The 16,359-nt window shown below is 38.3% G+C and overlaps 1 protein-coding gene across 1 annotated transcript in view; it reads right to left on the bottom strand.

Annotated features, from left to right (window-relative positions):
* Positions 1 to 665: 665 nt before the first annotated feature.
* The window catches only part of LOC145392191 (uncharacterized), a 146,514-nt gene continuing 130,820 nt past the window's right edge, over positions 666 to 16,359 (bottom strand). Inside the window, exon 2 of the mRNA XM_080266640.1 lies at positions 666 to 1,315. Within this exon, the coding sequence (XP_080122766.1) occupies positions 830 to 1,315 (486 nt within the window). The 3' untranslated portion in view covers positions 666 to 829. The remainder of the gene's footprint in view (positions 1,316 to 16,359) is intronic.

Below are 16,359 nucleotides of genomic sequence, written 5' to 3' on the forward strand. Positions count from 1 at the left end.
ATTTTCTTTTTTGACCAACTCTTGGAAAAAACCCTAAAGACATTCAATATGTGTTACTAAATGCATATCCTCATCATACCTGAAATGGATCAGAACTATCACTGATATCAAACCAATGCAACATATCTACTGCATTGCACAAAAATTTTGATGAGCAAGTATGAGATTTGGAAACAGTAAAATTTAGGTGGTGCATGCATAAAAATTTTCATTTTGCTCTGAGTAAAATAAATTACTAGTACTAGTTTCAGGGTTCGACCTCAGGTGGGGTCAAACTTTCTGAGTTATTGTCAAGCACTTTTCCTACCAGTTCACACCTCCTCTAAGCTTAGCCACATTCTCACTTAGGTCACTTTGTTTTACACATTATTTTGTCCTGGTCTAAACATCACTGCATTTAGTTCTATAAGTATATTTCTGTCATGGTGTAGACATTGTTTCCCTGATGTGAATAAAAACAGTAGACGAACCACCGTATAAAACTAGGGAAGGGGTTGGTTGATTAATGAGGGATATACAAGCATGGCCTGGGTCATGGGGTAACTGAAGTCTTCGGGCACTGAATATCTGGGCACATTTAGATACAGTTGGGACATAATTGTCTGGTTCTCAAGATTTTTTTTTTGTTCAGCTCAAGGTCTGAGGAATTTAAATTGCTTATCACTGCAAAATGAGTTAATGACTTGTTGCAACAGTCCAAACTTCTCTAATTTTCAGCACATTTTAAGACTGATCTTCAATATCTTAACTCCGCCCACAATGCTCTCACAGATAACAATATAAGGTTTGCAGCATCTTAAATGCCTCTAGCAGTCCAACATTCTGCTTCTCATAAACCAAACTTCTTAAAAAGGAAGTCCTTACCCTTGGACATAACATCCGTAACTGGGTTTTGAGTGGCCAGGTCCCCAAGCTTGCCCATCAAGTTGCCTTCACCCATGGGATTTGGCAGCCCTGAGAGCCCAGCCCCTAGTCCACCTGGCAAAGCCCCAGCCAAGCCACCTGGCTTGGTCTCTTCCTTTGGTTCTTCTTTGGCTGGTGGCTGAGCTGGCTTGACTGGCTCATCCTCCATCGGGTCATTGAGATCAAAATCCTCCATCAGTTGGTCCAGGTCGGCTGAGGAGATGGGTGGGCCAGAGTCAGGGTCTTCATCCAGCATGTCTAAACCATTCAGCTTGGCCCTTCCACTGGTGATAGCTGAGCCAGAACTTGGTGCAGCCTTAGTTGCCCCACGGTCCCTCGACACAGATCTACCACCTCTCTCCCCCCCGCTGTTGCTGTGGCCGGGGTCGCATTGGTCCAGGGCCTTCGTATCCTGAGGAGAGAGCATACACCAGTTAATGTTGTCTTGCTCTTTCTGTCCTATCATTTCTATCTCACCCCCCCTTACACTTTCCAAACCTTTTTCCCATCTCCTATTTCACCTTAAAATTTTCCTCTCCCATCCAATCCCATTTTAAGCTCTAATCTCATCCTCTCTTACTTCATGCTTTCCCGATCAATCCTATTTCCTCTTATCCCACATTAACCCCTTCCATCTCATGATATATTTTGCATCTGCTTCTTGCCATCTCCAGATAGTTATACTGAACTTAGACTAGAACTCTGAAGCAATTATATATATAACCTCTCTTGTCTGAAAAGTTTCTCCAAAGCTAAATAAAACCATATGGTAATGGCAAGTATAAACTATAAAATGCATCAACAGACTGAAGGAGTTAAAGTACCTCAACCTTGGCCCACTACACTACTGGAAAGCTCTGCCACACCAGCATGCGCATACTTGCCCACTGGTTTGTGTGGACAAGAGGTGTTGGCAGCGCCAACTGGAATCAAGGGATGTAGATCACTCGGGCTTTCACATTATATGTACAAAAGGTAACTTTACAGCTTGTTTACAATGTGTGTACAGATGCAGAATGAAGAGGGACTGAGGTACACAAGCTGGGAGCCAAATAAGGAATAAGTATATACTAGGTGCATGGGGGAAAAGTATGGGAAGAAGAAAGAGAGAAACTGGTGAAAGAGAAAGACAGACAGAGAGAAATGTGAAAGGGACCAAACATGCTCTTATGGACATGCAATTCCATATTATGCCTACATTTTACTTGTCACTCTCATATACAAAAATACCAACTTGCACTCCAACCTTACCTGCCTACTAAAAATTAGTGATGGTCAAATACCTGTTCCTGATTCTCACATCATTATCATAGAAGATAAATCATTGGAATGAAAACTGAATTCCAGTGATTATTATCTTCCCTATGATTTATGCATATGACAACAGAAACAGCTTATTAACCAAACCAGTACTTTTACTCTCCATCTAACAGCCAAAAACTTTGTAAGTTATGAATCTAATCCCACCGGGTATCAGCACTCCGAGGAAAATTTAATGCGCCTGATTCAGCATAATCCAGTATTTACAACGTATGTAAACCAACTTCAGAAATATAATCAGTAAAGTAAAGGAAAATTTATTAAAACCAACTAATCAGGCTTTGTAAGTTAACTAGATGATTACCACATATGTAAACTGACTTCAAAATTATAATCAATAAAGTAAAGGAAAATTTATTAAAACCAACTAACCAGGCTTCAACATCAAACAGTTTGATATGTACAAGTATACATAACTGAACAGCATAACTCAAAAGTACTAAGTTCAAACAATAAGCAAACAGGATATATCAAAAACTTTTCATAAACCGTATATGAGCGGAAAAACTCAAAGCACAGTAACCTAAGTGAGGAATAAAGCTAGAGGTACACTACATTATTTTTGCAAATACTGTAATGGCTTTAGCTGTAGAGCATTCACTTTTTAAAGCTTCAGTGAAGACTAATCATTATAAGTCAGTGTATACTATCTATGCTTATATGACAGCTAACACAGTAATAATCTGCAATGCAATAAAATTATTTCAAATCAAGGAAGAGGTACTTACATATGTTAACCTTGAAATGAAGCCATTTTTAGTATGCTACATCCATTCAACTCGGCTTTCCAGAATCAAAGTACAGTAATGTTAATGATAACTTTCAAAATATTTGTTAGTGTGTGTTATTAATAATTTATGATGCATTTAGAAAATTTCAGTACAAATAATTTTTGTCAAAGTACTACACACAATACATGTCCAAACAATGAAAAACATGCAGATTATATTTTAGTACTGGTAAACTTAGTTGTCTCTTTCTCTCACTACAAAATGACCCTTTGTATGGATGTATAATACTTTTAAGGCACAGTTGATATTTAGAGGTTACAGCATTAACCCATATTCCACTACCCATACTAGCACATATGAGTATGTGATGTCATTAATCAATGATTTGTGATATGTCCTGTAACTCTGATTGCTGCAGTACTGTATAATATGTACTGCTCTAAACACTCCTTTTATAGACAGATAAACAGATACAGATAAATAGATAGATAGATATAGATGCTGTAAGAGAGATCCACATCGTATATTCAAATACTTTCCTATGTATAACAGGACGATATAAAATTTTTCAGTATATTATAATATTCTGAATACATAAATATACTCATCTCTGAAGAACCACACTAACTACAAATTGGTATTAGCATTAACTAGTTTAGAGAATAATAATGTTCTGCTATCAGTGGACAAATTTGCTCTCTAAACAACTAGTGCAAGAGCCCAGCTGCGGTCTTAACTCTACCACAAGAGTTATTTGTCTCAGATGTAGAAGAGAAAACAAAGCAAGAGCAAGGGAAAGACATACTGTACAGTACTTCACTAAGGTCAGCTGAAATCCGTCTCAAGGATTTTTAGCTAGTTGAAGGAAAATTATCATAATACTAACCCTGAGCAAACAGAAAACTGAAAAATATATAATAAAGAAACAAAAATTAGGTCAGCACATTGTCACAGTTAATGCATTATTATACAGAGAAATGCTAGTCATCTGATCACACTATTATTACTGTACCAGAGAGGAAAATGACAGGCAATGGATATTTCTTCCACAAGTATCTTCTTGGACACCGCACTCATAATACTTTCAAACACGCTGTGTCATACCATTAATCCTGGATGATGTAGCTAAAAATTATCTTGAAGGAGCTGGCCAGGACTAAAAGATCACACAGAGAACAAAGTTGGGTACAGTACAGTTCTACTGAATAACAGGAAATGCACCACCTGGTATGTTCTAGTATTTTGGTGGACAGTAAGTCTGTGAGTAGAAGTGATAATGTGTTCTAAATTTTAATAGTTAAAGGATTTACCTGAAATTTAAAGATTAATATACTATAGGTATTAACATTAACGTATATATGATAGCTGAGATATTCTGCAATATGTCAAATAGTAAAGGAAATGTTGGGTACAATAAACTTTATCATACAGATAAAACTGAAATTATTCCTCCCTCCTTCATATTTAAAATTGCAATAGCAGCTAAGGAGCAAATTTGGTGGCATGTTGCGGAACAAAGTGACATGTTTTGTGCCGCCAGGGTCAAGAATGTGTACCCATTTGAGGAGACTAAAAAGGAGTATGTCTCTTTGAAGTTACTATAACAAATGCTTGTCATAATACTGTAGTTTAAATTATTTAATTAATGTTCCAGTATGTTTTGAGTATTCAATAAAATGCATACTTGAAAAGCTTAGTAAATAAAATATAGAATTCTTAAAATCAGTATGCCAACAGCAGCATCTGGCTCCTAATTTAAAGGACCTATGGTATTCAAAAAGGGCAAAAATGGGAACATAAGTCTGACTGGCTGTCAATGTCTGTGAGGGAGTGCAGTCACGGGATAAGAAGAGTGGGGAAAATTTGTGCTATAGATGTAGGGTTTCTGAACTCCACACTTTTGGAGCAGTCACTAAGCAAGATATGTGATTGCAGGTAATATTTATCATCAGCAAGCAGAATGGGCTCCAAAAAGATGCGTGGCACAGCATCCAATGACCTGGTTATTAGAGTACTATGATCAACTCCAAAGATTCAACTCTAAATAAATCTGAGAATGAAGTTCGGTATTAAGGCTCACATAACATGAAATTCAGCGTAACTATAGTTGCAGGAGTTGAATCTTTGGGTAAGCATAAAATTTCTTCAAAGAAGTGGGAAAAGACACATCAACTGACTCTAACTTATAACTGTTCTCTTGACTGTACTATTTTCTCATATCCAAGATGATAATCAGATAGGACTATACAAAAGGGCAACAGGCAGGTGAGCAACTGGCATAGTTTATGATGATTTTATACAGGAAACACACATAGACATACATATGTCAAGATGTCATTGGCACTATTAGCAGCCAAAGCCACTTAAAAAACTAGCAAACACTAGTTGAGGCACACAGACACTGAAAAGACAGCAAGCACTGTCTTCCAAAGTATGCACTCAGGCTTGACATGCAAGATCATACACTGACCAAAACATTCAAAATTATCCATGAAAAATTAAACATGAGAGGGAACAAATGGGCTCATAAGTAAAACTATAAAGCCAATATGACAATCAACAGCTATGCAAGAACAAGAAGAAAAACAAAATGGTCAATAATTTGATAACGAGAATGGGTCAATAGCCATGCAAACACTTACCTGGCCGCTAGTGACTGATCTACTAGCTACTGAACGGGTATCTAGCAGGAGAGAGGGGGAGGTGGATGTTAGTCAAGTTATGCATAAACCACCGAGAGAGAGAGAGAGACAGACAGACAGACAGAGACAGAGACAGAGACAGAGAGAGAGAGAGACAGAGACAGAGAGAGAGATAGAGACAGAGAGAGAGAGAGAGACGGACAGACAGAGACAGAGACTGAGAGAGAGAGAGAGAGAGAGAGAGAGAGAGAGACGCTGAACTAAAGTTGACACCCATCATTCCAATATATATGAAAGGAGAGCTATCAGTCATAACATGGTAGGGAGGGGAGAATGGCAGTGGTCTGGAAGGAAGGAGAAAGTAGAAGATGAAAGAAAGAAGAGATGGAACCCAACAGTATTAAAGAAAATTAAAGGGGTGGATGGCATCTACAGAAAAGGTAAGGGACAAAAGATTATAGTAACAGAATTAAATGGACGGACAATGAAACTGATATGGCAAGGGGAGGATGGGATGACATGAAAAGCACAGGATGAAAGAGGATAGGGAAATAATTAAACGGGAAACAAATTAATCAAATGAAAGGAGAGATGGAATAAAAGAGAAAAGAGGATGGACGGTAGAGCAAAGATACGGAATGCAAGGAGATAATAGCAGATTTAAAACAAAAAGGAAGCAAATGGAAAAAGATATGCCCCTAGAACAATATGGCATTAGAAATGGGCATGGAATTAAACAGAATAAAACAGGAAGGAAGAACAAAAAGGAAGATGTATGGAAAATACAATGAGACAGGAAAAATGAGAGGGATGGAAAAAATGAAAATTTGAATGGGATAAAAGAAAGAGAGGAATCGATATGACAAGTTAACAGGAACATATGAAAATGATGAAAGAAAGAAAGAAAGGAGTACAGGGGAAGGAAAAGAGAGGGAAATGAATAAATGATTGAATCAGATGAAAGAAGATATGCAAAATAAGTATAATACTAAATGTATGATTGGTCAGAGTTAAAAAATGCAAGATGTGATGATCATATTCAAAATTGAGGATGACAGTAGTCAAAGACAATTGTTGTGAGCAGTGATTATAAACTTAACTTTAAAGAAGACAAAATTCTGAGGCTGTTAATACAAATACTGGAAAACTAAGTTGCAAAGGGATGATAAAAAAAGGGTGCTACTGTTCTTGTTGTTGTTGTGCCCCAGGATGTGAATCCAGTAGACTACAGGAAATGGGTCACAAAAAGTGGGTACTCCCACAAAACTTGTGCCAGTGTTATGCTGAAGTTTGTGTGTGTTGAAAGCAAGGTTCATCAATAAGTGTGTTGTCATGTGAGAGGGCTGCAGTACAGTAAAAGCACAGTGGATTGCTTGTGAGTTTTATTTCATACTGGTACTGATGTCAAGAAAGGTGGTGGCTGTACCGTAGCCTGGCTAAGTGAATTTGTGTTTCTCTGGGAAAGGCAGTTTATTGGAAAAAATATCTGGAGAGAGTGTTTTTGATTGGTGATATGAATGGTAAAGTTGGGAATGTGAAGGTGGATGGAATAGTTGGTGAGTGGGGTGTGCCTGCTGAGATAGATGAGAATGGGAGTGCGTTAGTGGACATTTGTGCTGGGAAGGGGTTGGTGATAGCCAATACCCTCTTCAGGCATAAAATGATTCACAGGTATACATGGCGAGTGATGAGAAGGGTGGGTGGTGAACTGAATGAAAGGAAGGCAATGATTGATTATGTGTGTGTGGATGAAAGGATGCGAAGATATGTAATGGATGCAAGAGTGTATAGAGGTTGGGGGAGTGGACTTTCTGACCACTACTTGGTGATGGCCAGAATTAAAGTACAAGAAAGTTGGAGGAATAGAAGAAGGGAAAGACGAGAGGAAGGAGTAGTTGCAAGGAGAGTGGAAAGGTTACAGGAGGATGAGAAAAAGGCAGAGTATAAGAGAGAAGTGGAGGAACGATTGGGCAAATATGAATTGGAGCAGATGGGAGACGTGGAAGGTGTGTGTAGAATATTTACAGAAGAAATATGTGCAGCATGTGATGTGGTGTGTGGAAGGAAGAGAAGACGGAGGGGGGTGCAAGGAACAGCGTGGTGGACTGAAGAGGTGAAACAGGCTGTGGCACAAAAGAAGAAAGCATACAATGAATGGATGAGAAATAGGGGCATGGAAGAGGTTGAGAGGCAGAAGAAAGAGTTATATGTAGAAAGAAAGAGAGAGGTGAAAAGATTAGTAAGAGAGAGTAAGAAGAGAGTGGATGAGGAATTTGGAAGAAATTTGAGTGTAAAATGGAGGGACTGTAAGAAAATGTTCTGGAGAGAGGTGAAAAGAGTAAGACAGGGTGGAAGTGAAGTTAGCAGGGGAGTGAAAGATAAAAATGGTAGATTACTAGTGGAGAAGGGAGAAAAAGTGAGCAGATGGAGAGAACACTTTAAGGAATTGTTGAACGTAGAGGATGGAAGTAATGCGAGTATAAGTGGCTGGGGAATGGCTGGGAGAAGGAGGGAGGTGAGAAGACAGGAAGAAATCAGTAGGATAGAAGTTGTGGAAGCAATGAAGAAAGTTAAATCGGGGAAAGCTCCAGGAATTGATGGAGTGTGTGGTGAAATGCTGAAGCATGGGGGAGAGATAGTAGTAGAATGGATGTGGAAGATGTGCAGATTGGCCTGGGAGGAAGGTAGAGTCCCGGAGGATTGGAAGTCAGGTATAATTATTCCCTTGTACAAAGGAAAAGGGGAAAAAGAAGTGTGTGGTAATCATAGGGGCATTTGTCTTCTTAGTATAATAGGAAAAGTGTATGGTAGGATACTTATAGACAGAGTTAGAGAAAGAACAGAGAAATTAGTTGGAGAAGAACAGGGAGGCTTTAGGAAGGGAAGAGGTTGTGTAGATCAGATATTCATTCTTAGATCTTTAGTGGAAAAGTTTCTAGAGAAGGGAAAGAAGTTGTATGCGGCATTCATGGATTTGGAGAAAGCATATGACAGGGTGGATAGACAAGGATTGTGGAAAGTGTTAAGAATATATGGAGTAGATGGGAAGTTGTTGAATGCTGTGAAGAGTATGTACGATGGTGCGAAGGCTGCAGTGCGTGTGGATGGTGATCTAAGTGAATTTTTCTCTTTGAAGGTTGGGTTGAAACAGGGATGTGTCATGTCTCCATGGTTGTTCAATCTGTACATGGATGGGGTAATAAAAGAGGTACAAGGTAGGGTAGTGGATGTTGGAGTGGCCCTGGTGAGAGAGGATAGTGTTTGGAAACTCCCTGTACTGTTGTTTGCAGATGATACTGTGCTGTTGAGTGAAGACGAAGGAGAGCTGCAAGGCTTGGTGGATGAGTTTGGGAGTGTGTAAGAAACGGAATCTAAAGGTGAATGTAGGGAAGAGTAAAGTGATGGTCTTTGAGAGAGGTGAAGTCAGTGAATGTACAGCGAGGTTGGATGGTGAGGAATTGGAAAGTGTGAGTACGTTTAAGTACTTGGGTAGTGTGATGAGTAAGGATGGAGGTTTGGAGGGTGAAGTGCTTGAAAGGGTACAGCAGGGAAGAAAGGTTGCTGGTTCCTTGAAAGCAGTGATAAGAAACAGGGAAGTGAGCATGGAAGTGAAAAAGTTACTACATGACAGTATTGTGATACCAACTCTAACGTACGGAAGTGAAGCTTGGACGTTGTTGGAAGGACACAAGTCAAGAGTGAGAGCAGTGGAAATGAGTTATTTAAGAGGAGCCTGTGGAGTCACATGGAGAGACAGGCTGACGAATGAGGATATAAAGGAGCGTTGTGGTGTTGATGTAGATGTGATAGGAAGCGTTATGAGGAACACACTGAGGTGGTTTGGCCATGTGGAGAGGATGGAGGGTGAAAGACTGACGAAGAGAGTGTATGTGAGTGAGGTGGAAGGGGAAAGAGGGAGGGGGAGGCCGAGGATGAGATGGAGGGATGGGGTGGAGAGGTATATGAGAGAGGGGGGTGTGAGCTGGGAGCAGGGGAGTGAAATGGCGGGGGACAGGGCGACTTGGAGGCGATTTGTTTGTGGCCACCCCAAACGGGATTGAGGCGTCTGGCAATATATATATATATATATATATATATATAAATTCATGGATGATACTGTTTGGCTAGAGGTGTTGCACAGCTGTGGCGGCTATACATTTATGAAGTGTTTTGCTGGATGAAAGAGACTCGATATTTTTTAGGCATTCTGTGTACAGATAGTGAAGGGAGGTTGATTTATTTTTGTTTCTTTGTAGTGGGGGAATGGTGAAGCATAAAATTACAAGGATGGAATGGATTCTATGATGATGTGATGAACTGCATTCCTCTTATTCTCATGTTTTTGACTGGGAGTGGTTTTGTTTCTTGATGGTGATATGTATTTCTGATCTTCATGTGGTTGGCCAAAGCGGTTCATACACATCTGTGGTTCCATGCTAGTTATCATCTGATATTCATGAGCACTTTCATGTATAGAATTTCAAGATAAACTAAAAACAGTAATAAATTGGTGATTCTGGAATTATACAGTACCAGTTTTCAAGACTGCATATAGGAACCACTCAAGCCATTGATGTCTATATATTCCAGGGAGAGACTTAACATCCTGTGAGTATGCTTATGTCTATTTTATTTTTAAGCTTTGCTTGTTTGTGAACACTAAGGTGAAGCCCAGCCCAACTTGGACTTGTGCAATTTGCTGTTTTCTGGATGAAATACTGTACCTGCAAACTTTTCAGGGATTCCTTCTGTTACCTACAGGTAGTATTTGTGGGTATTTTCAAGACATCAACTTTCATTAGGTGCCTGTATACTGGCACTGCCATGCTAAGAAAAGGTCATGTTGGAATCTTAATTTTATGTTTTTTGAAGGGGAGTGACTGGTTAAAACATGAGGGTGTGTTTGAGATTCATGCATCTCTGGAGTGAAGGTGTGATGGTTGATTTTGAAGGTGAGCATGTATTTTAATTTTGTGCTATCCAGTGTTCTAGGAACTATAAGGACTATTGGATATAGTTTGCTGTAAAGTGAGATATGGAATGTTGTGAAATTACTACCAAGTTGTAAGCAAAAGAAGGAACTCATATTATTGGATACGGAGTCTGAAGGTCATGAAGAAAGTGGGTGGTGGTGACAGTAATAAGCATTGCTGGGGAATATACTGAATTTAAGTCTTTTGTTCTTATAGAAACCTGGGCTTCCCTAGCTGAAAGGAAGTTAGCTAACTACTTCTTGTTATTGTCCTACATGTCTGCATTCAGGAATTTTTAAAATTAACAGAATATGTCTTTGTTCTATTTAAAAAAAAAAAAAAAAAAAAGGTTTCATCAAAACTATCCAAAACAACCTGGGTCAGTTTAGAATGCTGTGTGATGTAGAGTGTTTGGATCTAAATCTATGAATGAATCAGAGAGAAGCATGTAGATGGGAAAATAGGATGGAAAATTAGGAGTGGCAAACATAAACAGATACAATGAAATATCTAGGAGTGTGAAAATGAATCTTATATGGGAAGAGCAAACAAGACTATACTGTATGCAGATCTGTGATGCAAACTACCCTATACTTTGAATTATATCCTCTCTGCACTGTCACAGGAAGCATATCCCTTCAGATTTTACAGAACAGCTAATGCCCTCCTTGACACTGTAGCAAAAAAAAAATTTTTCAATTTACACTATTCCATAATTATCAATCTAGCCTTACACTCACTTTCTGTAGTCTGAAAATCTTCCAAAATTCACTCAATATTTTTAACAGTAGCTCTTTGCAAATCTCCACTAGTTTATAAAAAAATAATCACATCAGGCATTTGGATAAATTCTGCACTGCAGCTGTTACCACAGCGTATCTCAGTTATTTAAAAAATTATATATCCAAAGTGGAGACTAGGATATGAAATCAAACCTCTTCTGCACTTTAAAATGAACACTGTCCATGAAATTATACTTGTTCAGTATTCTTCAGTGGTCTTCATTCAGCAACAACAAAATGGAAACTTGGGTATTGGAAGGAATATAACAAATAGAAACTACATTGGATGAATGAATTAAAGAGGAGAAACAAAAAATTGTTATCTACTGTTAATTCTGAAAGGTACAACTAAAAGAATGATGTGTGACAACAAGCATGACAACTTGTCACACAATCATTACTCTCAAGCAGAGTTAAGTTGAAGATGAGACAAACTATTACCAAAGTTCTTATTTTTTTTATTTTTTTTTTTATTTTTTCAATAGTTTCCATCAAAAGCTGTAGACTAATTAGCTGCTTTTAGCATCTGATCAAGCTTCCAGTCAATAGAAAATCATCTGCATCACAGGTGCCACCAGTAATGAGGAAAAAAGTGGCATGGCTTAATTCTCTTTTTACTTGACTGAGAAGAGAACAGTAACAAACTGAAAATATAGAAGAATGGGAAAATAAGGAGATTAGAGCTACAGCAGTATATAAAAATGAAGGAAAACAGTGAGATACTACATAAGAGAATCAAGAGAAGGCTGTACCTGGAAGCTAATCACATGAAATCTGGTCTCTAACAAACTAGAAATTATTGGCCAATAAAATCACTGGAAATAAAAAGAAAAGCCTGATGAAATGAAGGTGTAAAAGTTAAAGAAAACTTTATGAAAATCAGTTAATACTACACATTATGTAGAGGAAGAAATGTAAAAAGAACACCACCAGGAAAAAGTAAAAAGAGCAATGTATTAGGGAAGCAGTATGGTGAGAAAAGGAGGCAAAGAAAAGACAAAAGAAGTGATACATAGAAACGATAGTATAAACAAGACTGATAAAGGTTAGACAGACAGAGAATCAGTGGTGGATGGACCAATAGGCAAGATATAAACTGAGACAGATATAGAACTGGAATATTAAGAGACAAGTCGTAATGAAGCAACACGCAAAATTCTTAATGAAAAAGCAACACCAAGTCAATTTGAGAGAGAGACATGGAAACACTCGCTAGGAACCCACACTTAGATTATCAATATTACTGTAAGGAATTATAATAACTCCAGCCTAAGCTCAGCCCAAAGTCTATAAAACACTGACGAGGTGCAAGAAGATAAACAAAGAGAATCAGAACAAAACAGCAGAGTAGTGCAACACGAATAGTGGTAATATATGAAGAAGGCGACACACTGAGGATGTCAAAGCTGATAACAATATTATCGCTATTGAAGAAAGCTGCTTGTTCTGTATGTTGTTTTCTTGTTTTGTTTTGAAAAGTTGGGATGATTCAAGGTTGTGAACACCTGTTATTACATGTATGAATAAATGAGCCTTAAAAGATAAGTAAATATGTAAAAAATAATACATAAAACTGACTTCTAGCTCAGGTTAAAGACTGGGTTTACAATTAATTGTGTTTACCAAAGATGTGCACCTGTTCAATAGTAAAAAAAATAAAAAAAAAATTGTGGTATTCTCTAGGACTCTTCTCTATGCTTTATGAAGCAAAAACATTTGTAAAAGGTTTACAGAGTTTATGTGCAAGTCAAGATAAATGTCACTGATTTGATGAGTAGAAAAATGCTCACTAGAATGGGGGCTATTGATAATGAGAATGGATGTTTTTGCTCAACATTTGAAGATATATAAGGGACAGAGAGAGGCATTCATGGATTTCTGATCTAATCACAACACCTGCCCATCATAGGAATACAAAATACATGCACTGATAACCTTGAACTTGAAAAAATAACCATGAGGTGAAGTGTTCAAGGAATAATAATCTGGGGAAATTTCATATTACTGTACTTCAAACTCACAATGCCAACATCAATGACCAACAGCTTATCAGCTCTTTCTTTCCTTAATAAATTCCCTTAGTATCAGATATGTTGATGTTTTCAGTCCAACACCAGCAGGATTATGTAAATGACCTGAATCACCAGGCAGCCCCATTTACCCACCTTGGCTCAATGAACCATGCAGCACAACAGCACTGGCCAGAAAATGTGGGGGTATATTGTATTTTGGTTCTACATCAGTTGTGACTCATCCCCAACATCAATACATTCTGGGGCCAGGTCACATGTGGCAGTGAGCATTAATTGAAGTTTTCTAAAACTCTGAACTACAGAGAAAACTGTTACATACACACAAAAGTAAACAAAGATATAATATTCAAGTTGCTGAACAGCATTAAGACATATAAAAGTATATAAAGGAATTTATATTATGTACTGTACACAGAAATCTCTCATTCACATTCTTAAAAAATAAATAAAACTTAGAACAGAGCCATAATTATGCTCGGCAGAATCATGATTAAAAAAAACAAAATGTTTTTGGTGGGTATGTCCTGCAACTTAGGTCCACTATACAATTCTTTGTTTAACTATTGAAACAGACGGATAAGATGCTTTGGCAATTACATGACAACTGTAATGCTTCTAGCTTCAGCTTTTAATCACCTGTTAAAATAATCACAGTATCTGAAAGCAAATACGAAACAGCTATTTTTGTGAACACTTTCAACAACGTGATCTACGGCTTCTGGGATGCTAACACTAACTTATGGATCCTTCACTGAAGTAAATGAATCACTGTGATGCTAATACTAACTTACAGATCCTTAAAAGAAATAAATGAATCACTGTGAGGGCTATTATATTATCTGAAAATATATGTTTAAATTTTCTCAAATATTTTAGGTTTCTGTATTGTTTCTCCAGGTTATTTTGCACAGACACAATAGACTCAATTCAAGGTTTTTATGTCTTCACAGTTTTTTAGTTAGTGTATTGCTTAAATCTTTAACATATTAGATGGCAACATATGAAAAAAATACTGTAAATTTCTCTTCGTAACTAAATCAACAGGATCATATGTGTTCAGTTTTATAACAAGGAATGTGGTGTTGTTCTTGCTTAACCCCGGTCTATCTGGTTAAGCAGACCCAATGACCACAGGTAAGCAATTGTCCTCATGGGGTTTTTCCATCGGTTTCCTACAATATTTATGCTGTATCTGTGACTTAGTGTGGCATGTGCTGTGCAGTGCTCCATACTGTGTGTTATGAGGGCCAATTCTACAAGCAGGACTCGTGTCATCTGTGACTCCACCTAACCAGAATCTGAGCTGATTGCTGAGAAGGGCTGGGTGGTGTCCTGATCTATAATCCTAACTAGATGGACTCAATTGGTTGTATTTAGGGATGCCTTTGATGGGTGGATGTTAGGAGAAGGGGTTTGTAACATTGTGTTCTGATGAAAGTGTTGCACTGCCCTGCATGAGAAATGAGCATGAGAGTGTTTCTTCATTGCTAATGCTGGAATGTCCAGAAGTGGGATGTTGTTTAGGAGGGCTTGATAATATTTTTGTGGTGATTATTTTATGTGGTTGTGTTGTGTGGCTCTACCATATAATGACAGGGGAATTATGTGTCAGTAATGGCTGTCCTGTCGAACTGTGAACCTCTCATGCTGAGATATTATCTAACATGGCAAACTTTCATCTCAAAGTGTAAACGAGCTGTTGGAGGAGTTTGCTGCAGCCACTGATGATGCATAAAGTGCTGTTCTGCACAGTCTGCAAGGTGTTGCAGTAGGTGTTAGATATAATAGGGTCCCATGCTACGGAAGCACAGGACATCCATGGGTTGATGTACTGTTGGTAGAGTATGGGTACCTGTAAGTGCCCTGAGCGTGTTGAGTTGGGGTGCACCACCTCTTGATGTCTTGTATGTGGTCCTTCAAGAGTCCAGTGTCACATGTCACTTCATGGATCCCTGTGGAGAGTGGTATGTGGCTTCCTGAGGTATACCTGTGCTCATGTTGGAGATGAGAGTGGCAGTGGATTTGGCTGGCATGATCATCAGCCTACTGTCCTTGACCCATGTCCAAAGTGTATTGAGGAAGTCTTGATGCAATGTACAGGCTATATCTGTGACATGATGTGTAGCCATTGTGATAATGGCATCTGCATATGAGGCAAATGTTTGTCAATGTTTAGGTGTGGGAATATCATGCATTTAAAGACTGAAAAGTGTAGATGAAACAATGCCTCCCTGTGGAACTCAATTAGGCAAGTTTCATGTTGGTGGTAACCTGCTTTGGACTGTAATATGAATAGGTCTACTAGATAAGTAGCTGGCAAGCCAGAATTAGGGGTTCTTCTCCACGTTTGTGTTGTAGATTCTCGTGATTTGTTAGCATCAGGGGATGGCATCAAAGACTTTACAGATGTCTGTTGTTGTAAGAAGACCACTTTATGCCAGCTTTGCAGAGGTGGTGTTATGAGATGCCTGTTTTGTGATTTTCGTTAGTAAAGATTTTGTGAACCATAGTGCTAGAAAGCCATGTTGTGAGGGGGCAAGGGGGACATGAGGGGTAATTTGGTTAAGAATTAGGTGTTGTCATCTTGGATAGCATGCTGAGTAGTGTTATGGACCTATACAAAGAAGGGTGTGCTGGGTCCTTATCTGGTTTAAATATACGTACTGAACAATGATGCGTGTTCCATGTTTCCGAATGTTGGGAATGCTACAGTGTGCCTATACATACAGTTGTTGCTATGTTTTGGAGGATTTAGATGCCACGTGGTCCTAAGTGTTTCACGTAGAGTATGCTGATGCCATCTGACCTGAGCTTGTGGAATTCTATGTTTTTTTTTTTTTTCTAATGTTTGTTTTCTTGATAACACTGTGCTGTACTGGAGAAAAAATGGTAACAACCAATTCCTCATTACCACTTTTAGAGCCCCAAAAGGCCAGAGAAGCTATTAAAAAAAAAAAAAAAAAAAAAAAGCTATC

The sequence above is a fragment of the Coenobita brevimanus genome, chromosome 21 (genome assembly GCF_032717465.1).
Source record: "Coenobita brevimanus isolate Jiangsu-jjx chromosome 21, ASM3271746v2, whole genome shotgun sequence".
NCBI classification, from domain to species: Eukaryota; Metazoa; Arthropoda; class Malacostraca; order Decapoda; family Coenobitidae; genus Coenobita; species Coenobita brevimanus.